This window comes from Helicoverpa zea, chromosome 19 (genome assembly GCF_022581195.2).
Source record: "Helicoverpa zea isolate HzStark_Cry1AcR chromosome 19, ilHelZeax1.1, whole genome shotgun sequence".
Classification (NCBI taxonomy): Eukaryota; Metazoa; Arthropoda; class Insecta; order Lepidoptera; family Noctuidae; genus Helicoverpa; species Helicoverpa zea.
Window position 1 is genome coordinate 8,069,162 of NC_061470.1, and position 24,735 is coordinate 8,093,896.

General features: G+C 36.1%; 2 protein-coding genes across 3 annotated transcripts in view; one reads left to right on the forward strand and one right to left on the reverse strand.

The window, feature by feature from the left end:
* LOC124639743 (glucose dehydrogenase [FAD, quinone]) lies at positions 1 to 24,578 on the forward strand. Its single transcript, XM_047177208.1, has 4 exons — positions 1 to 281; positions 20,638 to 21,108; positions 21,760 to 21,905; positions 22,367 to 24,578. The coding sequence occupies exons 2-4, from the start codon at positions 20,856 to 20,858 to the stop codon at positions 23,822 to 23,824; spliced, it is 1,857 nt and encodes a 618-aa protein (XP_047033164.1). The 5' UTR covers positions 1 to 281; positions 20,638 to 20,855; the 3' UTR covers positions 23,825 to 24,578.
* The window catches only part of LOC124639745 (flotillin-2), a 279,960-nt gene that overhangs the window by 164,646 nt on the left and 90,579 nt on the right, over positions 1 to 24,735 (reverse strand). The window lies entirely within an intron of this gene.

Below are 24,735 nucleotides of genomic sequence, written 5' to 3' on the forward strand. Positions count from 1 at the left end.
GTTCGTCAAGTTCAAAGTGCATCGACAGTGCGTGAGAACAATTACAACAATACTAGTAATAAGACGTATTACTTTCGAGTCGTCTAAGAACGTTCGTTGCACTAGGTACAAGTGCTCAGTCTGGTCGGTCTACTGGTCTACTAAGCCTACTACGTCTACTGGTCTACTGAGTCTGAGTTCGAACACCAGTGAGTGCTGATCAGTGTTTGATGGTGTGTTTATAGTGAAGTTACTGTAGAACTTTAATTCGAGTGTTTAGATGAAAATCGAGAGAAATGAAGGTGAGTGTTTAAATATTTTACTTATAACTTGGTATATTTAATGTTCTTCGTAGGGTAATCTAACTTGTTGGATCGAGCCGTATAGTTTGGATAAATATAAAGGGTAGATAGAGTCCAAGGGTACAGGTGATGACAAGATTTTTCTATTCAGTGTTTTTAGACAAAACACATCGTCTACTTTAAAGTAATAAAAAATTATTTTTCAAAATATTTGGAACAAAAGATGCATTTTTACATAAAACCTCTGTAGCAATTAAGTTGTTGCAATCCAAAATGTAACATTCTTTGCATTTACAAAATTTCTTCATAGCGGAAAGAATACAAACGTTTTTACGTAATTCGCTTCACATTCTCACAGTTTTATATAGTAAACAAATTGCTACTTATATAGATAATCGCGAGCTATGAACCATTGCACAATTTTATAGGTTAGACCAAAATGTAATTAGCCGACTTCAAAAAAAGGAAGTTCTCTGATTGACCTGCATGATTATCTCACGTTTGTTCGAACTTTTTGATGTGGTTTTCAGCATAGTATTTGGTCAAACTAAGGAGAAGGTTTTAAGTAGGTACATTATTCATCATCCTCCGAGCCTTTTTCCCAACTATGTTGGGGTCGACTTCCAGTCTAACCGGATTCAGCTGAATACCAGTGCTTTACAAGAAGCGACTGCCTATCTGACCTCCTCAACCCAGTTACCCGGGCAACCCCTTGGTTAGACTGGTGTCAGACTTACTGATTAATAAGACTGATTAAGTAGGTATATTATGGCGTTTTTTTTTTTTAATATTTGTGTCATAATATTATAATATCAAAACTATTGTGTGCCAAGGCCAGTGAATAAATAAACCAAACACTGCAATCTTATTGTGAAATTTAGCGGCTCTGACTTGCTAACAGCGTTAAATGACTGATTCTAAAAGTTGTCAAGTCTGTTACGAAAAAATATTTGGAAACAGTAAAAAGCAAAGTGGATGTTTCTTCAGTTAGTGTTAAAGAATTTGTGTCCAATAGGCAAAAGTAGACTGGCCTTGTTTTGAAAGGGACATTGGCTTCATTTACAAAGTTAAGGACCCATGATAGGCTAAACCTTAGACGAACCCGAGACAGATTTTTTTATTCTCCTGCATCCCATAGGATCTACTCCACAAGCCTGGATAATAAGTAGTCTATAGTCTCCCTAGATACATTGGCTATCTAACTAAAAATATTTTTTCTAATCGATCCATTAAGTAGTTCCTGAGATTAGTGATTTCTTTGACCTTCTCAAGCTCTTAGCAGCTCAGCTCACCTTTATACCACAACTAGCTTCTGCCCGCGACTTCGTACGCGGATCCTGTCCCTTATGCCAGCGACTACGGGGTCAACAAAATCAAAGATCTCTGATATTGAATTTTAAGGGCCCGTTGACTTGAAAACACCGGAATACGCATAACCATTAGAAACGTTCCATATATTTAATTTTTGTACTTTAACGGCAAAAGCACAGCAGACTAAACAAAATGCTGAGAACTGAACCGCAATAGACGTGACCATAGGGATAAAAGTAGTAATTCTAATTAGTCGGCATTTAAGTTGTGTGTGGCAAAAATATTACACGTATTATTACGTAAAAAACCATTAAATAGATGACAAAGTCGTGGTGACTTAGTGGAAGTCGTGGTGGTTTAGTGGGTAGAGAACCAATCTCTCAAGTATGAGCGTGGGTCTTTGATTCCAGGTCTGGCAAGTACCTGCCAATGCAACTTTTTTAAGTTCGTATGTACTTTCTACGTATTTTTTGGATACCAATGACCGTTATTTGGAGGGGATGTTAAACTGTAGGTTCCGGCTGTCATTGAACATTCTTGGCAGTCGTTATGGGTAGTCAGAAGCCAGTAAGTCTTACCAAGGGGTGTTGGGTTGAGCGGGTAACCGGGTTGTGGAGGTCAGATAAGCTGTCGCTCCTTGTAAAACACTGGTACTCAGTTGCATCGTGACTGGAAGTCGACCCTAACATAATTGGGACAAAGGCTCTTGAGATAATAACGACAATAATAATGAGATATAGGCACCGCAGGACATCTAAGGCTGATGACGGGGAGTAGCGACCCCGCGGGGCTATATATACTGAGTTCTCCAGGGAGAGTATACTGTCCCCCATCTCCGGCCGGTCAGAGTGAACCATGACGGGGGTAGGTCTCACGCCTCTGGCTTGGCTTGGCCGTCCAGAGTGGAGTGGAGTGCTAGAGCAGGATTAGTAGCCCTGCTCGGAGGGTAAGTACAGGGAGCGCGTAATCTGCGTTTAAAGTCCGCCGAGGGATCCTCACCCTTCAGCCGCTCATGTCCCTGTTGCCCTCTTGTTGCTATTCAGTGACTGGTTCCCGGGGGCCCAGTAAGTGAGGTGGCGAGTCTCCACCTGCCGTTTTTACATGTACCAAATACATTGTCATCCACTAACATCCCATCACAATAGCCCAAGTAGTTTTCCTCCATAGTTAGCAATAGTTTAGCACCCAAACAAACAGATTACCTACAGTTCAGTTCGAAGGTAATTAACTGGCGGAGAATCTTAACACCGCGATTCAGAAATGAGACGAAAATGCACAGCGTTCATCATCCCTTATTTTATCACCCGTGGGGGTTGAATGGGGGTTGAATTAATCAAAATCGTATTTAAGCGAACGTCATCATAAAATTCTGATTCGTCATCAGGACTTCTTCATAAAATCTAAGAAGATGTATACAAAATTTCATCCCCTATTTTATCCCCTTAGGGATGGAATTTATCAAAATCCTTTCTTAAGGGTTGCCTACGCCATAGTAGCTTTATGCATGCAAAGTCTCAGTCCGATCGGTTTAAAACTGACAAAGTTTCATACAAACTTTCATCCCCTATTTTATCCCCTTGGGGGTAGAATTGATCAAAATCCTTTCTTAGCGGATGCCTACGTCATAACATCTACCTGCATGCCAAATTTCAGCCCGATCCGTCCAGTGGTTTCAGCTGTGCGTTGATAGATCACTATGTCAGTCAGTCAGTCAGTCAGTCACCTTTGAGTTTTATATATTTAGATTATCCCCTTAGGGATGGAATTTATCAAAATCCTTTCTTAAGGGTTGCCTACGCCATAGTAGCTTTATGCATGCAAAGTCTCAGTCCGATCGGTTTAAAACTGACAAAGTTTCATACAAACTTTCATCCCCTATTTTATCCCCTTGGGGGTAGAATTGATCAAAATCCTTTCTTAGCGGATGCCTACGTCATAACATCTACCTGCATGCCAAATTTCAGCCCGATCCGTCCAGTGGTTTCAGCTGTGCGTTGATAGAACACTATGTCAGTCAGTCAGTCAGTCAGTCACCTTTGAGTTTTATATATTTAGATATTTCGCAAGTCAAACAAAAATAAACCAGTATTACTTTTTTAAGTTATTGCTTAACAAAAATAAATATCATGTGATAGTTCATGGTGAATTTCGGTACAAAGTGACACCTAAAAGTGACACCTAAAAGTAAAATTTACACAAAAAAAAATTGGAAGTGTGCGAGTAGGAGTAGATTAACTTTTGTTTATCTAAAATTCTAAACTAATATAAAAAAGAGGAAACATTTTCTTCACGTTTGTAGGCCATTTACTTAGGCTTCGGAAGTATTGTACCCATTTGAGAAATTCTTACACTCTTGAAAAGCTTCATTTCCCCCAAGTGGCATAGGCTATAAGAGTACCTACGGGTAACAGTTATTCACGGGTCACCGGTGGAACCGCGTGGAATAGCTAGTTCTTAAATAAATTACCTTCTCCCGACCTCGGGTTACGATCACAATCTTCTCATTAGCGAACGTAAAAGTTCATGCAAAAATTAACCTCTCGTGTAGCGAAGTCGTTAAGTAGAGACAACTTTGTGATAAAAAATCCAATTTGTCTAAGTTGACGAGATTTTGTAACTATCTCTAGTTCCTCAAAAAAGTTTTTTATGCTTTGAACTATTATATGCTTGAGGAATTTTCTTTACCGTCTTAATTAAAATTAATGAAAGATTATAAAACAAGTATTCGAGTTCATTATTAACATATCTATTAACCAATACAACTAATGAACAGACTAAGCAATTAATGGCAGTATATAAAAATAAATTAAAATCGATTTATCTGCAATAATCCCAACTAATAAACACGATAAATTTAATTGAAATCTATATTTATTGAGTAGACGCCGCGAGCGCAGCCATCGGCGCCCGCGCAGGCATATTATGCAAAGCTGATACAAATCTTATTGCAGCACACTACATAACGTCTTGTTGCGTTTTTGACATAATGTTTAGCAATATATTTATTTGGCAAAATATGTTAAGAATTAAGTTAATTGAGATCACGAGCTGCTAATATAATATCATAATATAAAGGTTATGTAAACCTACTTCGAGGAAACGATCTAAAATATCTGATAAGTTATCAAAAACTTTTATATAAAAAAAGTAATTAAAAATCGGCTTAGAACGTCGTTCTTACATTCATATTATACTTAGTTTTTTTTAATGTACCTCAGGGTCTTCTTATAATCTAATTCATATTTTTGTGTCTTTGTCATATTTTTGTGTCTTTGTCATATTTTTGTGGTTTTTACAAAAGAAACGTAATGCTATTAAGTGTATGCTTCTTGCTAATGATTTTTATCCACATCCTTGTTGTTTGTGATTAAAAAGATGTATTACCATTAACAAATCAGAATCACATTAAAAAGGTTTGCTATTACTTCTTGTTCCGCAATTCTAAACGTTCGTTTGTGCTCAAGTTAGCTCATAAATCTGATCTCAATTGTCTTAAACACAAACATAAATCAACAACATTATCAAAGGTGTTATTTAAACAGATTTATGCACTGTTAACCGCCGTCGTAATAGAATTTTAATAAGGAAGAGTACTGCGTAATATTTCATATTATCTTATTGAATATCATTACGCATGTTATAATAATTTATTATCTAATATTTGGGCTTCACTTGTAGTTTAGAAAGGGAATTTGTATCTCTTGCTCGGTCAATCGTGAGTAATTAAGCTTATATACAATTAAAAAGTCATATAAATATACAGTGAAGTTCACAAAATATATATCTACAACGTGTTTTGATAGTTTTCTAAAGTCAGCAGTTGCTTCATCGAGTATAATGTCGATGCGTAGTGACTGAGCGCCGATGTCTAGCACGATTTTTTGGGAAATCGAATAGTTTGAGTAGGTGTATAGATACAAAAATGTTTGGCAGAACTCAGTTGTATTTTTAAACAAAAGTAAATACATAAGTAGCACATGTGATATGTCAATGAAAAAATTTTTATCTTATTCGGTATTGTCATTAGAATAAAAAAATGGGAAGAGCTCGTCGAGCTAAGTCAAAGCCGTGCAGATCGATAGATCACAAGATCGCTTGGCGCGGTCCGGGGGTGAGTAATCATCTTTTCATGACGAGTTCTTCCGTATTTCGGAGGGAACATAAACTGGCGGTTTCAGCTATCACTTGAACACGTTTAGCACTCGTTATGAAAACTACAAATATTCCGCTAACGACATAATTTCATTTCTGCGCTCCAGATTCATTTCGGCATGTCACCTACTTAGTTGTTAATTGACAGAGTCACTCATTTTACGTTTAAGTAGAACATATTATATTAAAAAAAAATAGTCACGTTAGAAGTAATCACCACTCTGGTTATGTACGAAAAAAAATATTATCACCCAGCTCAATGTAGGTAAGTGACTAATGATGTTTCGTACCTACCCAGTTGTACAAAAGTGCGTTCTCACAATACGCCTGAGCGTAACAAGTGACAAATAACAAACACCACGTAACACATAATAGTTCACCCGGGAAGTTCGGTGCGTTTGCGCAACTCTAAAGCGACCAGTCCACGTCCGAACCACTCTATCAATTTGGGAAAATTCTTTTGTATTATATTCGCGTTTTTTTGTCTGTCATTATAATTGTTGGCGTGTAGTGTCGTATCTTGTTTTTTCATTCTGTGTGTTGAATTACTTAATATACTTATAAGCATTTATGTAGTAATTTTGAGTTCATTAATCACCATTTTTTGGGTTTATTTTTTTTTAAATATTATTGTTCTTTACGTTATTCTTGCTGACTTTAAAAACCAACGTGCTTTCCAAAGTTGTGGTTTAAAACCACAATTTAAAACAATTATTATTCAAATCTATATTTCGTAAATTTAAATGAAAATAAGTAAAAGTGTAATGATCAGCGTATTTGCGTTAGAAGTCGATTAGTTCCGTCTATTTGCCGCGCTGCGCCCGAGTGTTCAGTGTGCGGAAACGCCGCGACCCCGCGGAGACACGGATTTTTTATCCCAAATACTTTTACTTATTTGTTCGCTTAAGTAAATGCAACTAACGTGCAGTTAAAAATATGTGTGTTAATCTATCAAAAGTTTTCTTCATGCTTCCCTAAATTATGCCCGTTCTATAATACAGTTTTGTAATGATGAGTTTTTACGGTGCGGATAAATTGCCTTCAATTTAACAATAAGCGGTCACAAATTAAATACGGCAAATATAAAAATTAATTAGCAAGTGCTAAATGTTTTAATTAATTAACTTAATTGCAAGCCGTTTTAGATAAAATCTTTTCATAAATAAAATCACAATAAACTAAAGCAAATAAGAGAAAAATAAACGTGAAATTCGTGCAAATTCAACGTCAATGACGTTTTAAAATATTTATGAAGAAAATAAAACAATTGAGTGACGCAACAATCAGGTTAAACATTGCAAATTAAAGAGGTACGCGTGCGGAAGAAAAACTCCGAACAAATAATGATTATATTATCTGTGGGCAGGGTAGCCTGACCGCGCCTACGTGACCGACCGAATTTACTTGTGTTCACAGATGTTCATTTTCCGACTCAGTAGATCGATCTGAATACTTAATTAAACAGCAAATTGCTTAATTTTTGGGCAGCAAAAACGAGTGTTTTATGCACAAGATTCTCGGCTATTATGAAATCAACATAGATAAAGCAAAGGTATAAAATTTTCAGATTATTCGAATTTAAAAAAGGTAAACCGTCGTTATTACTATTACGCAAACAACCAATACGAATTTACGTACGAATCGATCTTAAACCGCATCTTATAACCAATATCTATGTTTATTTCTTATTGTTATAACACTACAACAAACAGTTATTGCGATGTTAAAACGTTACGATAGTTATGAACCATAACGATCTGCCATAAAACAGTATGACGACGGACCATGCAAATGGCGTCCTCAAAACGGCTAAACCGGCCGAGGAAAGTGAATCCAAAGCCGATGATGCAATTGGTTCGTAACTCCTATGCGCTAAGCTGATGGTAATGTCACCGTCATTTACGGCTGTTTTCAATATTCTATCTATGTTTTGTTTTGCTCGCGATGGATAGGAATTTGATGATACTTGTATGGGTTGGGAGTTTGTGTCAAAATTCTATATCTGGAAAGAAAATATTGGGATCGGCCGTTAGCGAAGCGGGATTATTGACGGTAGGTCATATTGGCTTTGCAATGCACAATTTATACCTACGTGGGTTTTTAATTGTCCCGGTATTCTTATTCATATTGTCGTGAAATACTGAAAAATCTAAAATTAACACTCTGATTGTAACACAAGCTTAAGCTTGTAAATAACATCACACATTATAACATTATGTGTTGTGTGAAAGGATCCTTAACGTTAATCTTCTTACAATGAAGTTGTCTTTGATCCCGGTGGTGTAATACAGCCTTACCTCTTCCGGCATTAGACAAAACTTACATAATACCTAACATTATCTCGCAGGATTCTATTTCAACCAGTCTAACATTTGACATTTGAATAAGTCTCAAATATTAATATTATAATCTTTAATCGCTATACCTAGTACATAATACCCGAAAGTAAAACGGAACGTGATATTTATCTACAACAATTCATTCTTATACTGGTGAATCTAAAATATAGATATGTTATGGACCATGTGATTAATTCGGGCATTATTTATAATGCCCGAGCATTATGAATAATGTCTAGCTTTATCGGGCCAAGTGATTAATAACTATCTTAACTTCATTATTTATCACATTGCACGGGCATTATTATATTGCTACATGATAGTTGGGCAATTTGATAATGAAGCTATATTTTATGCGGTGCGAGGGTGGCAGATGTTCTAATTAATAAATCATGTTACTTGCTACATATTTTATGATTATTGTTTTAAATTATATGTTCTATTTTAATGGGAAATTATAAGTCTAGCCACATAATTATTTATTGGACAATTGTCATCTAATTTACTAACTCGGCCTCATTTTTCTTGATCTCATTTTTCTTGGCTCGTTTTTTTTTTTATGGTAGAATTTAATTTGGATTCAAAACATTGTATTAAAAACTGAACTTAGTGACGAAAACGAATCGCTGCAAAACCGACTCCACGTAGTCTTGTCTGCCCTACCCCTAGAGTGCAATTCAAAACCGCGTAGGCGCGGAGGGGCGAAGCGGCCTGCGAGCTGAGGCGCGGTAGTTGAAGCGCTCGCTGCCGCGGCTGAGGCTGGCCGGCTGAGCCGGCCAGTAAGCCGAAGCTACGGTGGTGAGCGTGAAAACCATCTGCCACGTTAAGCTCGCATGGGACCGCCGGAGCCCCGCAGCGCCGGAGCCGTGACAGAAGCCATGCTTGCTGCATGTTGCATGCTTACTTCCATCACTCTGTCAATTGATATGGGATGTGTTATATTTTAAACGTACTGAGTAAAAAAATTAGAAGCTAAATAAATATATTTTATGATGTCATTTAATAGTATTTCAGAAGTTTACTTTAGCATGCTACAAATTTAATTGTGGCTGACTTAGTAATTTAGAAGGCAACATACATTTTTGGGGGCGAGTAATGATATTAAAAAGAAGCCTGTTTAAATAGCACCCTATTTTAATTATATTTTCTATGTGACTTTTATTTAGAGAAGCTAAATAATAAAAGTTAATTATGCCAAATAATGAGTCCGATCGCTTAAACTTTAGTTTATTTTGTTTTATAATAATAAGTCATTTGTATAAAACAAAGATATGTTGTAAATTTTTTGTTTTAAATTTAATTATATTTTATGTTATGTTTTTAATATGACTTTCCTTAACTTTTAAATGCAAAATCTAGTGAATTTTTAAGGCAGAAGTCCTTCATAATTAATCCAAATCATGAGGCTGATTATTTAAGTGGTTTAATATTTAGTCTGTTATCTGGATCACATAAAAAGGATACTTTTATTCAATAGTTTTACAAAATGATCTTATTATAGGGAAACTAAGTATCAAAATATTCATCCGCATCGCTGTCAGCTGGGATCGTGCCCAAAAGGCTGGCTGCATTGCCACGCTGGATGGCAATGCATATCCTTTGACCGAAGTATAGGCCAGCCCTTTGGTCACGAGTGGACTCCACTAATCGCTTACTAATTTCTCGAAAGAGTCTGTGGGCACTTGGGCCCCATGGCCCCAGAGTTTCAACCCCAAACGGCTCAAAAATGCAATTGCCGGTGAGGTTTACATATTTGTACCGCTTGAGGTTTTCCGCGGCTGCAGCAGCTGCACCGACACAGCTCGCCGTACTGGGAAGGTGGGAAGGTGCAAGGGTGTCGACGCAGGTTGCGTCCCACACCAAAGACCTTCCCATCTTCCAAGGCATTATAGACATCCCGTCTGGTCTCTTGCCATCGTCGCGCGCCAAGCCTCTGGGTTCTAAAATGGCTGGCACTCCGGCGGTGACAAGAGCACGACGGATAATGTCATTTATGCTGGCGTGTCGTGCCATGCGACCAGCACTTTTGCTACAGGAAAGACCATGGTGCCCAAGGCGGTCCACAGATTCACCGCACTGGCAGCGATGCGGAGCCGCAGTGGGGGCGCCGAGGCGTAGGCATGTAGATATTTAGTTATTTAGTTAGGTTTGCATATTTAGTTTATTTTAAGTTAAATGTCAATAACAATAAAAAAATGAAATTAAATATGTTTGTATTACTTTGCCCAAACGGTCACGGGCAATATGTATAGTGCCCGGTCAATTTGATTATTTTAATAATTATTATCAAATTGCACTCTCATATTGGGCATTATTCATAATGACCGGGCATTATGTATACTGCCCAATTTATCACTTGGTCCATAACAGATACATGTTATCGCGATTATTTTTTTAATAGAGAACAATATAGAGTAGTTACAACACTACCTTTTTTGGAACATAAATATGGCGCCCAACGTGTTATTTTTTTTTTTTTAAATGATGATGATGATGTCCTCCTAACCGATTATCAGCAACGACGGCTGTTCTCATATATGAATATCAGTCAACTGCGCAGGACATATTATAGTGCACAAGCATTTGCGTAGAAACAGGTGCACTCACTATTCCGTCACTCTCATAACCCGACGGGACGGTTTTTTTTTTCGAAGAATAAATATGTATCGAAGGTTGTATTTTGAGTTCCATGGTAAAGCAATGATTACTGCCTAATTTCAACATTCATAGAATGTTGTATGTTCAATAAAAGATTTGCCCTAGACATTAAAATAACAGCGAGCATAGTTTTGAAAGTGGATCAGTCTATGTGAAAAAGTTTTGCAATTTTCGACGTATCTTTGAATGCAAGAACGTAAAGCTGCAAAAAATGCATTGATATTACTTGCAAACGACATGAAAAAAAACATTTCATTCTTTTTTATTATCATCCAAAGAAAAGAGGACATAAAATAATATACGAGGTCACAGGTCACATCAAAGTAAGACACGCCTGTCGCCTCTTATAGTTTTGTCGATCAATAACGACGCCCAACAACGAATATTACACTCTGATTGAAAATTATAGCCTTGACCGAAAAGTGATAGTGTCTTCACTAAATAATGAAATATTCATTGAAATCTATTATCGTTAAGAATATCAAATGAATAGTCGACATAGCTAATATAGTTCCAGTAGGTCCTTAACCTTAGAGCTTTCAGAGCTTCAAATGTCAATGAATCGATTTGAGACATTCCTAATGGATATCTGACGACTAATTTACATTATTCTAAAATACCACCATATACCTTTTGGATCCTTGTATATACCTGTGCCACGGTAACTCTTTCGAACAATCCCCGCAGAAACATAATCTTCGCAACATAGCCGTGACTATGAATGAGAATGTCAATAAACAAGTACTCTAGCTTCAATGTAATGCTTCTAGACGTTACCATTGGCAGTGTTACGGCATAGCACTTCACCGGCGTTTGCGCAGACAACCGGTAGTCATGGCAACCGTTGATTTTATAAGTGTAAACATACGTTCTGCTGTATGGATTACGATTATTGTGTTTGTTTTATGTCTTCATGTTATAGGTACATTTCAGTTTTTTTTTTTGTAAAACCACCTTGAAAATATAATGGAATAAATCTTGAAATGGAATGGTGAGATATTATAGCTTCATACTTTTGTTCCTTAAACAAAACTAACGGGACAACTCAACAGTTACGTAGTAAATACGCTACTATTAAAATAATAATCGAACCATAAAATAATTAAAATAAATAATTGATCATAATTCACTAACAAGGCTAATGGCGTTCGTGACCGTGCCACTGCGATAATTTCGAATATGGAACGGCGCGGCTATGACCGCGAATCCTTGCAAGGCAGCCAACATTGCGACAACTTAGCCGCCATTCATTACATAAGGTTTGCAACACTGATGCAAAACTGCATCGAGGTTTAATGATGAATATAACATGATGATACGTTACTGGATTATGTAATTTTCGGAATTACCGATTTGAATTTCCGAAATGGCGAAATAATTACATCAAGCAGAATTTAAATTTTATTTGCACTCAATTTGCGCACGGAACTTCTTTTCTTTCTATACAAATACTTTTTACTTGTCTATTATTTTCGCACACAAAATAAGTTTTTCAAAGACTATTTGTGCGTACTATTTTATGTAACAAAAAATAAAACAAAGACACATGCGTGGTTGACGCAATAAGCGTAAATTGAATAAAACCAAAAGAAACAGAACTCCAATTTGGACGGATAAAACACTGTTGTCTATGGCTTTTTGTGTTGTAACTACACATAGAGTGAATTGCTATTTATAATGGAACCGCAAATTGTCAGTCAAATAGCCAAAATAATCATTATCGTAATGTTTACTTTTATTTAGTTTAGCTGTTAACTTTTCAAACAATGTCGGTGTTCAATTCGACTGTAATTGTTAAAATATTTAACTTCAAAATTCTTGTTGTTATATTTTAAAGTCAAGAAGTTCGAAGACAAATTAAATAGTGACTTACAAATATGTGGACAAGTTTTTTTTAAATATGTGTAGCAGGTTTAAATTACGTTACACGTGCAAAGGCAAAAGTAGTAGAAAAATGTCCCAAACTAATCTACATTCTTCAGAACAAATAATCAAACACCAAAAAAGGATGACAGTACTAACAATTTACCAGTTGATTGATTTCAAAAGAGGTTGGATAAAAAACAGGTTCATTACCTTGGCTGATTAGAAAAGTAATGTGTATTTAAAAACAGGTGAGTGGGTAAGTGTTTAATTAAAACTAGGTGGGTATTACCACTGCATAATGTTAGCTTGCGTTACAAACGTAATACACGCAAATGGATTACATCACAATACGGCATGGATCCATTCAAAGGGCGTTTGGTAACAAACAAACAGTTGTATGGACCAGTTTTGTAGTAAAACAACGTACCGAGATAAACAATTACAAAATACGATTCCGAACAACAATGCTCCGCTGCCTTTTCTTAAACAGAGAATTCACGAGAACTAATTGTTTGCTCTTTTGATAGCCATTCATTGCATTCGTAACGTATGCTTTAATTGAATTGTGAGTAAATAGCAAACATGTGCAATTCCTCGATTAATCTGTGCTTTTAACACTGGCATAAAACGAAATCTAACAAAAATGACAATTTATTGATTGCGCGACATTAGAATTGATTGATTTATAAAATAATGATTCTCTTTGATGCTAGATCCTAAAGGTTGTTCAACACTGTACGGTCACCTCCACGGTTCATTTTTATTTTGCTCGGATCTGCTAAATACAGAACAATGATCTAAATTATGCAAGCAAGAATCCGGAACAAAGATAGAGAGCGCATAAGCATAATAAATAATTTATTCAATGCGACATTATCTCGACGTAACACGTAACGGTAATTGAAATGTCAAATTACAGAGCAAAACCAATTCGATAGGCGTTGGCGCCAGATTGATGGAACTGCTAGAACTGCTAATGTGAACGAATGAATGAATGAAGAATGAATGGTTGTGTAGTCATCGTTTTGTTTATATGTTTGAATAAAGAACGATAAACAAGTAATAAATTGGTTCTTATTTCTATTACATTTTTTCTCACAGAATGCTATTCAAGACTTACATATCTAAATATTTATCTAAGTAGGTATGTATGTACATTTGGTCGGTACGTATAGGAATACCTAAAAATCGCATTTTTAAATGCATCGGGATTTTTCGACTCTGATTATGACTTCTCCAGAGTTCCAATTAAGAAATGCCCTCTAGCCACAAAAATACTTTTGACATGAAACAGATCTTAACATTAATCATGACCAAAGACAATATATTCCAATTTATCTAAATCGATCGCTCTTTTCTTCGGTAGTCATAACTCATACATAATATGATTAGTGGGCGTTTTTCTTATGTACCCAGCAAGTTAGCATGCGCGTGCGGCAGTCCAAGCTCAAGACTCTTGCGCAACAGTGAAAGTAATTTCGGCACGGCCTTCACCCATTGTGCCACTAAACTTAATCGGGTTACGATATCTGACCATCAGCATCAATTTACATGTATTTACGAGAAAATATGTTATGGTCAAATGTAATGGGAAAAATGTCATCATTCACTTTTCTAGAAGGTTCATAAAGGAGACCAGTTCACGCATTTTTTTAAGACCAAAAGGGCAAAGGGTATTCAAGGTATAGGTTTGGTTGACAACAATATTAGGACACATTTTTATGATGAGGTTATTGATAGGAGGAATAATCAAGTTCAGGATAAGTTGAGTAGTTAGATTTGCTCCATTATTCCAATTGACCTGGATCAAACCAAATTAAAATCGAGCAGTTTAAATCATGAACAAATTGGATGGATATTTGACACGACGGTTTCATTACAGATGAAATTACCCATGATATGATTGTATCACCTAAAATTAAGTTAATAACGTCAATTCAGTTACTAAAGGCGAGTCAAGGCTCGATAGTGATCATATTATTAATATAACTATCTATTTTTGTAACCTTGTAACACATGCAAAAATACTAGGTATATGAAATGATATGTCTGGCACATTTGAAAGCATGGGCCTTGATGATCAACATTATTATCGGCTTCGTTATTACTTCAACAAAATAATAAAAGCCGATGATTTAATGATATTATCAGTTCCTTGTGTGCGGACATGAGAAACTTTACTCCATTATTACGTCCACAGAACATAATTTTCCTATTCGACCGTTTATGAAATATTCGCATCCAATATTCAAATAAGTAAGGATATTAATGATAAATTATTATCGTCACTATTAATCAAAATAAATGACTCTCTAGATTTTATCTTAAAGAAAACTATCGTTGTTTTTAATTTATGCAATACTTAATTCCTAACGTCAACTTTCCCGCCATTTGTCAAACGAGACGCCATCTTATGACGTCACATGTCAGCGGACGAAAGTTCGAGAAACGGCCTTCACCCATTGCCTCCGATAGCCACATGCGAACAGGTTGATTTACATAACGTTTGTTTATTTCTGTTATCAGGGAAATAATCAATGCATTATATGCATAGAGGTAAAAAATATGTATAAAGTTTTTCGCAAGACCATTTTTAAGACTTCAAAAAAGGTGGAGGTTCATTTTGACCAACACATTTTGACTTGTGTGTAAGTATGTTTGTGCGCGATCATATCTCGTTTGACTGAACCAATTTTGTTGCATAGCATTTGTTAGACATAGAAGGTTTTATGTACATGTATTTATTGAAGTCAGTTTCATTTTCTATGCAAAAGATTTTGAAATTCATTTTTAGTAGGATTCCGATTTTTGCACACTCATCGTTTAACTCGCATACGTTTTGACGTAATTGACGTAACTTCAATAAGTTATAGGTACTTACGAAAACTTATATTAAACTTCTCGTATGTCGTCATACCAGATAAAGTAAAAAGTTTTTAAATGCCAGTAAGTATTACTGTTGTAACGGCTACATTGTTTCTGATTGGATGCGGTCAAGTTCAACCATATTTTGATTGTGTTTGCAAGGCTATTTCGCAGCAAGCAGTGGGCTAATAGGTTATATATTTGTAATATTGTTATTTTTTTGGTAATATTTATTACAACGATAGGTACAGGTTATATGATCAAGTCTTTATAACTAAAGTGGTACACGGATAGTCTAGTGGCTGATATAGGCTTTTTATCCTGGTATGGAAAGTAAGCAGTTCCCACTTAAACAAGGGAATAGCTTGTTCTCATATAATTATTAAGCAACAATTTGTAAAGTAGTTTGTTTTCCATGTAGGTTTTCCTGGTAACCTACCTAGTCAATCGTTCAGAAACGAATTAAATTCGATTACGATGACAATTGATTTATTTGATGATCTTTTGCACTGTGTTCCGCTTTCCCATCAATTACTAGTATTATTTGTCGTTATTATTTGTTTCACTCAATAATTAACGTGGATTAGAAATTGCGTAAGAGTTTAGCATGCCTATTTATTTATTATAGAAAAGGCATGCAACTTCAAAGAGACTCAAATTGAAAAAGCCTAACATAAACGTAACTTTTATATCAACAAAAGCCTTTTTAGTGTTTCATATTTTATAGTTTCTGATCATAAATATTTAGGTCATATTTTAAACGATATTCGAGTAATTTTCCGGCTAGTTGGCCATAAATATTGAACTATTACATAGACAAGCAACAATGCAAAGTCATCTTGAATTTTCATAACTTGCTATTGACTTCAAAATACAAAGAAAACTGGTTCAAATTGTTGCAAGGTTAATCGTAATAAATAATGTAAGCACCGGTTATGATTCTTTTATTATATTTCAACAACATTCACTATGCTATTGTGTTAATTCTGTCGTCCAAATTACCTGGGTTGACAAACTACAAAGCCTAAGTGTGATTGATATTACGAACGTACAAAAAGCCAACGTTAATATTTTATTACAGAGTGAAAATTATAAAGGATAAATGTTTGTAAGTTGCATTTCTTAGTATGGTGTGATTAAAAACATTAAGAATTAGGTTATGGCAACACTCGGCACCACGACAGTTCATTAAGAAACAAAGGTGTTTCTCCGAAATATTCAATCCTATTTAAAGGGAATGCTTCAAGTGATAGCAGGAAATTCAAAATAGAAAGACTTTTTGATGTTTTACCTAAATTGTCATTCATCTACCTACATAGTCCAAATATTTTCAAAAAAGATCCAAACCAAGTTCAACAATAATAAACAGTATGTAAACATGAACACAATAACTATTACAAGATAACGTTATGCACGAATATAAGAGTAAGCGCAGAACTGTACGCTCTAATAACGCTCGTCAAAGCGTGGCTAATGTCAGTATTGTTCTGACGCGGACACTTGAGGCACCATTGTGCCAGAAATAAAATACCAAAACGTGACATATTTATTAAAATGGCGCAACCTATCGAGGAAAGCTTGTTTGTTTAATATAGTTCCATGATAAATTCGTAACTATCATTATGTAGACAGGTTAGGTACTTGGAATACAGAACATAGAGAAAGTTAGGATATCATCGTATAAGTGGTTTCAAATGCCTGTAAGTCCTGCTCACTGCGCACTGGTCTTGTACTCCCAGCATTTTTGGACTATCTTTCCAAATAATATCCTGCCGGGCTGCAGAATTCTTCGAATATAGTGACCGGCAGCTCTGGTACACTAATAGCTCCGCAAGGAACAAGGTTCAAGTCAATATTAATCTGACACTATGTGTGCAGCGGGAGGGGTCATCTGATTTGACTAATTTGACTCCCACAGATACGTAAAGGGTTAGTTAGAGCCTGAGCTTCAATCACAGCCTAAAGTTATACCTTGTTTTAAAACATTAATTTCAATATCAGCACCACACTGATGATGATGTAAAAATACATCTAACAAACAAATGAGGCCTTCGAAGGACGAATTTGATTACACAAGTACAATTTACACCAAATCAGAAATAGAACCACGTATGTTTGGATAACCAAAACAAACATACAGCTTAGATATAACAATACAAACAAATTGGAATAGAATCGATAAGTAATTAGTGGTAGTGCTGGCTTGCGTGACGGGACGCTATAATTAGTTGTAGCTATTAATTGACTTTTTACTGCCTCGCCCATCAATACTATCTAACAAATTTCGAGAATGTCACAAAGGATGTTGTGGAATAGGGATACTAAATGTTATGTCTGGAGATTAGATACTGTCAGTGCACGTTGACGTGTCTATGTACATTTACAGGTTTTGGTAGTGAACATGCTGTAGTAACCGTAAAAGCACATAAAGTTTAACTTGTGCACGAATTAAAGGAAGTAATAGTCGAAGAAGAGGCACAACAGCTGATCATTCGGTGACAGCAGTTCCTGCTTTCAATCGTATACTTTTTGACAGTTGCTACTAAGTAATGCCATCTAAGACAGTATTTCCTACATATTGTACATAATCAAGTTTAAGTACACGCAATCCTAGCTACACAAATGCTCCACTATTTCTACTTCTCTTATACGGTGCCCTACATACGCAAAGCATGTTTGGCCCTACTTCGTCTTGCCCTATGATGTTAGATAATTTGCTTAGCCAACACATCAATACAAAGAACGCATTGAATACACAATAATATGTACTCTAACACATTATTAAGTCACACATATTTCGCTTAGTAACGACTGCTTCATTATTACCGTCCCCCTTTCGTCAAAAGGTCAACTTAAACATCACTTCCGAAGTACCGATCCATATAATATAATCGTAACTCGGCTATTAAAGAATTTATTGCTCTAATACAGCTGTATAAAAGCTGACAATCAAATGAATTGGTAAGGAAGTGACTTGCGGATTAGCATTAATGTTAAAGACTGATATACTCTCACTCTTGATGGACAATTGATGTAATATGAACATTAATTTTGTTATGTGACCGATAAAAGTTGAATCTGAACCTGTCATTAGAATTGCTCAATCATATGTAATTCTGTTACAACAAGATATGAACATTAATACAATGTGTTTAAGTATAGGTGTGAGAATCGAAAAGATAATGGTATAGAATTAATTGAACTCGATTGAAGAAGGTATTTAGAAATCTGTAACAAGGTGTGGCGAATGAATAACGTTTCTATAGTTCTTTCAAATAAACGGGTCTACAAAATTACATGTAGGTAATCGAATATAACTCCACAAATATTCGGCTATATATAAAATGGATGGTATTGGTAACAATCAGCATGAAACAATAAGGCAGTCATACTATTTACCTAATCTGAATACCAAAACAAACCAATTTGAAGTACATAATCATAATCACGAGCTTCCATTTACTAAATTGATTCAGTTAGGATTTTAGTAAGCTTATCTTCATATGATATATAATTAGTAAAACAGTTTCATCCAAGGCAAGATTCATAAACAAATGAAGATCATCTGCAAAGAACATTATGAAATCTTTTGTTTCTTTGATTATAATCACGGATTGTTTAGTAATGAGCATGAGCACATAATAACTATGCAACTTTCAAACTAATATTTGCATATGTATGCATACTTGTAAAACAACTCAAGAACTAAGTAATTACATGTCCGTTGTCAGACCTTGATGTTTATAATCGAGAAATGTCATAATAAGTTTATAAAACTGTTGATCTACTTATCTGCAAAATGTTTTTTCATCCCACCATCTCGGAAAGAGTAGTTTTACCCTTTGATATCTGAGCGCAAAAGTCGTTTTTATCCTCTAGAGCGGCAAAGTGATTTGAATTTAGAACATCGTGTGCAATACTCCATTTGTGACAATCTTGATAAGACTTTTCAAACAAATACATATTAAATAAATAAAATACTGCTTAAAATAATTATTCAATTAATTAAGTATTTTTTATTATTGTTTTTACACAGATTTTTAACGTCGTTTCATTTTTAAAGTGAGTTTTCAAATATGTTAACTTTAATAGGTACATCTTTTTAATTTGATACTCGTATGTGCGCGCCATTTTGTTTTTTTGCATTTAGTAATTTCCTCGATGAGGTGGGATGAAAAGTTACGTGTTGCACTCGAGTGCAAAGATTTTTCACCTTGTGCTCTTTTGATTCCCTCGCTATCGCTCAGGATTCTAATTATTGAAACACTCGCTACGCTCGTGTTTCAATTTTAGAATCCTTCGCTTGCTCGGTCATCAAAATTGAGCCCGCGGTTAAAAAGCAACTTTGCACTCTTGTATAACAAATAACTATTATTATCTAAATACTGAAGCATAATAATTATTACATAAAACCTTATAATAAAGATTGCTCTGATTAAGGAACTGTCTTCGAAAAGTTTGTATTTACAAAATTAGTTGACTTTTATCAATGAGATGATAGCAATGTCGAATGTATTTTTTCTTTTATTGGCTTTCAACAATTAACTCACAAAGATACCGATCTTTTTGTAAGTATAGAAATTGTAAAATATTGTGTCACTGATTTCAATCTGAGATGCCTTTCACGAGATCGCCTCAGGAACGGGTAATGTCTTGAAATTAGATCATAATCTTCCGCACAAGTAGGAAATAGACACTGTTTGTCCGCCTCTTTCTCCCCACAAATGTTTTGTATAGCTTGGTCTCTGTTCTTGTATTATTTCATCGGCGCGATATTTCATGGGCGTGCGTAGTTATGAGTGTAAATTGTTTGTGCTTTCCCTCGCTATTAGACTTCGAAGTTTAGTTTACGTCATCGCCGATATTTTCTTACCACTAATAATGAAAAATGATACAATATTCTCTTACATGGTATCGTTTGAAATCTATGCTTCAACTTACTAGTGAACTGCTGAACACGTAATGCGAATAGGTGATGTTAAATACCTGAAACAGAAACAAACGTTATTAGCAAACGAATTACATAACAGCTGACAAAGAGCTGTTAACACAATTATTGGTCAACCGAAAATACCAAAGGCATTAGTTTTCCTGTTTAAACGACGTAAAAGTACTTATTGTTAAGAATATATTGGTTATTCAATGTAATGTTTATCTAATTCCAGATTCGAGAGTCGCACCGCACTTGCACGAGACGTTGTAATGCGTCATAGGATGCGGCCACCGCGCCTGCAGCCGCAACCCCTCGCCCACCCGACTCGCAAGCCGCCAGACAGACACAAGCTCACCAACTAAACAAACTAGTCCTCACAAAAACCAAAGCTAAGTTCAAATGCTGTGATACTGGCAACATATTTGAACTGTGATAGAAAACGAAACGAAAATGGGTGTTCACGTACTGTTGGCATCCACCGCCTTGAAGACTGTGAGCGTGACGGGGCTGTGGTTGATACCACTGCTGCTTGGAGCGCTCACCTACCACAATTACAGCTCTTACGATCCTGAAGCCAAGATATTGGATAAGGAGCCCTTGAAGGAGTATGACTTCGTTGTGGTCGGCGGAGGTTCGGCTGGAGCCGTTGTGGCGAGCCGTCTCAGCGAGGTTAAATCTTGGAATGTACTATTATTGGAAACCGGTAAGTGATAGACGAATATCTGTTTGTAAAAAACATAACTTAATGTTAGTATTTTGAAATGATGCTCACTTGAGTAACACTTAAATAGATTGCAAAGTCATCATATGGCATCAAAAAGCAAAGTCTAGATTCTAGATTCATTCATAAATTCTTCAACGGTACTGGCCTAATAGGATAGCCTAACCCAGGGATGGCGAACCAATGGCACGCGTGCCCGTGGTGGCACGCTGCTAAATAATTTGAGCACGCCATTATTTTGCAAGTTTTCAACTGAAATTATGTACCATAAATGTTTTTCGTGGATTCTTCCCATATTCAGAATAGAGCCTATTTTATTAAGAGATCTAAGCATTTATGTAAATTTGAGAATCGAAAGTCCCTTCGTTATTATCTCTTACCTTTTCATGTTAACTATTTGCCATAAAGGCACGCCTCTATAATTATGACTGTGTTTTCTATTTAATTTGGCACGTAAGTCAATAAAGGTTCACCATCCCTGGCCTAACCCATATCAAAACTTCGACTACTAACGACTTGTCCCAATTCCATAAACATGGAAATAAATATTGATGGAGTTTAAATGCCTTTTAAACACAAAACTAAGCGACAAGTAATAGATATAGTACTAAATTTAAACCACACAAATTCTAGGTCCTGACGAGAATGAGATCACGGACGTGCCCTCGCTAGCGGCGTACCTGCAGCTAACGAAGCTGGACTGGCAGTACAAGACGGAGCCTACGCCCCACGCCTGCCTGGGCTTCAAGAAACGAAGGTGCAGTTGGCCGAGGGGAAAGGTTAGTGGTGCATAATAATGGAACGTTTACTGTATCCAGAGAGAACATATATTTTTAAACTCATTTAGCGTCTGGTTACACTCTCATTTTAGGGATACTGAAAATTAAACATTTATTAGTATTTATGTCATGTCATATTTTGTTTATTTATTTAACAGTTTATGTACAAGTTACACAGAATACAGACAAGAAGAAAAATAGAACATTTGTTTTGGCATGAGTTTGAGATATAAAAAGCAAACGCTTTGGTATTTGGTATGTTAGACGATATTGTTTCAAAAGCGCCTACATGAATTATGGTAGCAAATCTCTCATCAAAAATACAACACTCATTGCTTTAAACTTTTTAAATTCTTTCATAGGGTTTCCACATTAAATAATAAAATACGACGAATCTTTTCAACCCGTGCAGGTATTTTATTTTCATTATTTAATAATTTATAAAAATAACTAATTTCCAGGTACTCGGCGGCTCAAGCGTGCTCAACTACATGATCTACGTGAGAGGCAACAAATACGACTTCGACCAATGGGAATCCTTCGGCAACCCCGGCTGGGGTTACCAAGATGTGCTCAAGTACTTTATCAAGTCTGAAGACAACAGAAACCCTTACTTAGCGAAGAGCAAGTACCACGGGAGGGGAGGATATCTCACTGTCCAAGAAGCCCCCTGGAGAACGCCTCTGGTAGCTGCTTTTGTAGAAGCTGGTGTCGAGATTGGATACGAGAACAGAGATATTAACGGCGAGAAACAGACAGGATTCATGATTGCTCAAGGAACGATAAGAAGAGGCTCCAGATGCAGCACAGCTAAAGCTTTCCTCAGGCCAGTTCGAACGAGGAAGAATCTCGACATATCTTTAAATTCACAAGCCACCCGAATCCTCATAAATCCAATGACTATGAAGGCTTATGGTGTGGAATATGTGAAGCATGGAGTAAAGCGAACCGTCTATGCACGAAAGGAGGTGATATTATCGGCCGGAGCCATCAATAGTCCACAGTTATTGATGTTATCAGGCATTGGTCCTAAAGATCATTTAAGAGAGGTTGGAATAAAAGTTCTTAAAGATTTGCCTGTTGGAGAAAACTTACAAGACCACGTAGGAGTTGGGGGATTAACATTTTTGGTAGACAAACCTGTTGCGATAGTCCAAAATAGATTCCAAGCTTTTCCGGTAACGATGAACTATGTTGTTAACGAGAGAGGTCCTATGACCACCCTCGGAGGACTCGAGGGAATTGCGTTTGTGAACACAAAATACGCGAACACGTCTGGATTGTGGCCCGACATTCAGTTCCACATGGCACCGGCATCATTATCATCGGATAACGGTCAAGTCGTGCGCAAAGTTCTAGGACTAACTGATGAGCTTTACGATACTGTATTCAGACCGGTAGCTAATAAAGACACTTGGACAATCATGCCTCTTTTGTTACGTCCAAACACACGAGGGTACGTCAGATTAAGAAGTTCCAATCCATTCCACTATCCTCTAATGAATCCTCGCTACTTTGAGGATCCATTAGATGTAGCTCGTCTCGTGGAAGGAATCAAGATAGCTCTACAGGTTGCTAACGCGTCTCCATTCAAGCAGTTTGGATCCAGGCTGTACATGAAGCCTTTGCCAAACTGCAAGCAGCATAAGTTCATGTCAGATGAATACATTGAGTGTCAAGTGCGGACAATATCTATGACAATATACCATCAATGTGGGACGGCTAAAATGGGTCCTTCGTGGGACCCTGGAGCGGTTGTGGACCCTAGACTGAGGGTCCATGGTTTAGAAGGACTTAGAGTGATAGATGCTAGTATAATGCCTACTATAGTCAGCGGCAATACGAATGCCGCAGTCATAATGATTGGTGAGAAAGGTGCTGATCTAATAAAACAGGACTGGTTAAACAAAAGACGATGACAGTGATTAAAAACTCTTTGTTTACCGTTAAGTTACCAGTATGTTAAGTAAATTGTAGTGCTAAATTAAGTTCCAAAGATTCGAAGATGAAGACGAAATGTATAATTGTAATAAATTTTAAGTTTATGGACATCATCACAAAAATTGCTTATAAATTGAAGTGATCAGGGGCCATATTATACAACAGTTCATAAAACCTCTAAAATATACCTATTGGTGACTTGCATCCGTGCCGTTTTCGCATTAGAATTTGGACTCTAACCGCATAATAAGGTCCCTGTTTAGATATTGTAACAGCCTTTTTAGGTATTGTTTAATATATTTGCGAACAAAATTCACTTCCGGCAAATTAACATACAATGAAACATCAGTAAAAACTGGTTAAATCGTACCTGGTAAATAAGGACTGTACTGTTACGTACATTATGTAAATATGTAAATTAGGTAGTTATTAACTAATACTGTATAATAGTAATTATTTATTTAGTTCGTATTGCCATAACATAATATTTTCATAACATCACACTACCTTATTGAGGCCATGTTTGTATCATGTTCGTTGTTTTTTTGTTAAAAATATAAAAATGTTAAACGTTTTTGCTGTTTTTTTTTTGCAAAGGATGTCCACTAAGTGCAGCAATTATTAGAATAATGAGGAATAAAGTTACCTAGCATAACATCATTTGAGTTTTTGTTAAAGACTTAACCTAGCTTTACAAATAGGAAATAGTCTTCCGTAGGCACATGCAGTCTCTTTATTGTTACACTAGCCGTTTTCCCACTGTTTCACCCGCGTCCCGTTGGAGTAACTGCCCGCACCGGGATAAAATATAGCCTATGTTACTCGCAGATAATATAGCTTTCTAAAGGTGAAAGAATATTTAAAATCGGTCCAGTAGTTTTTGAGTTTA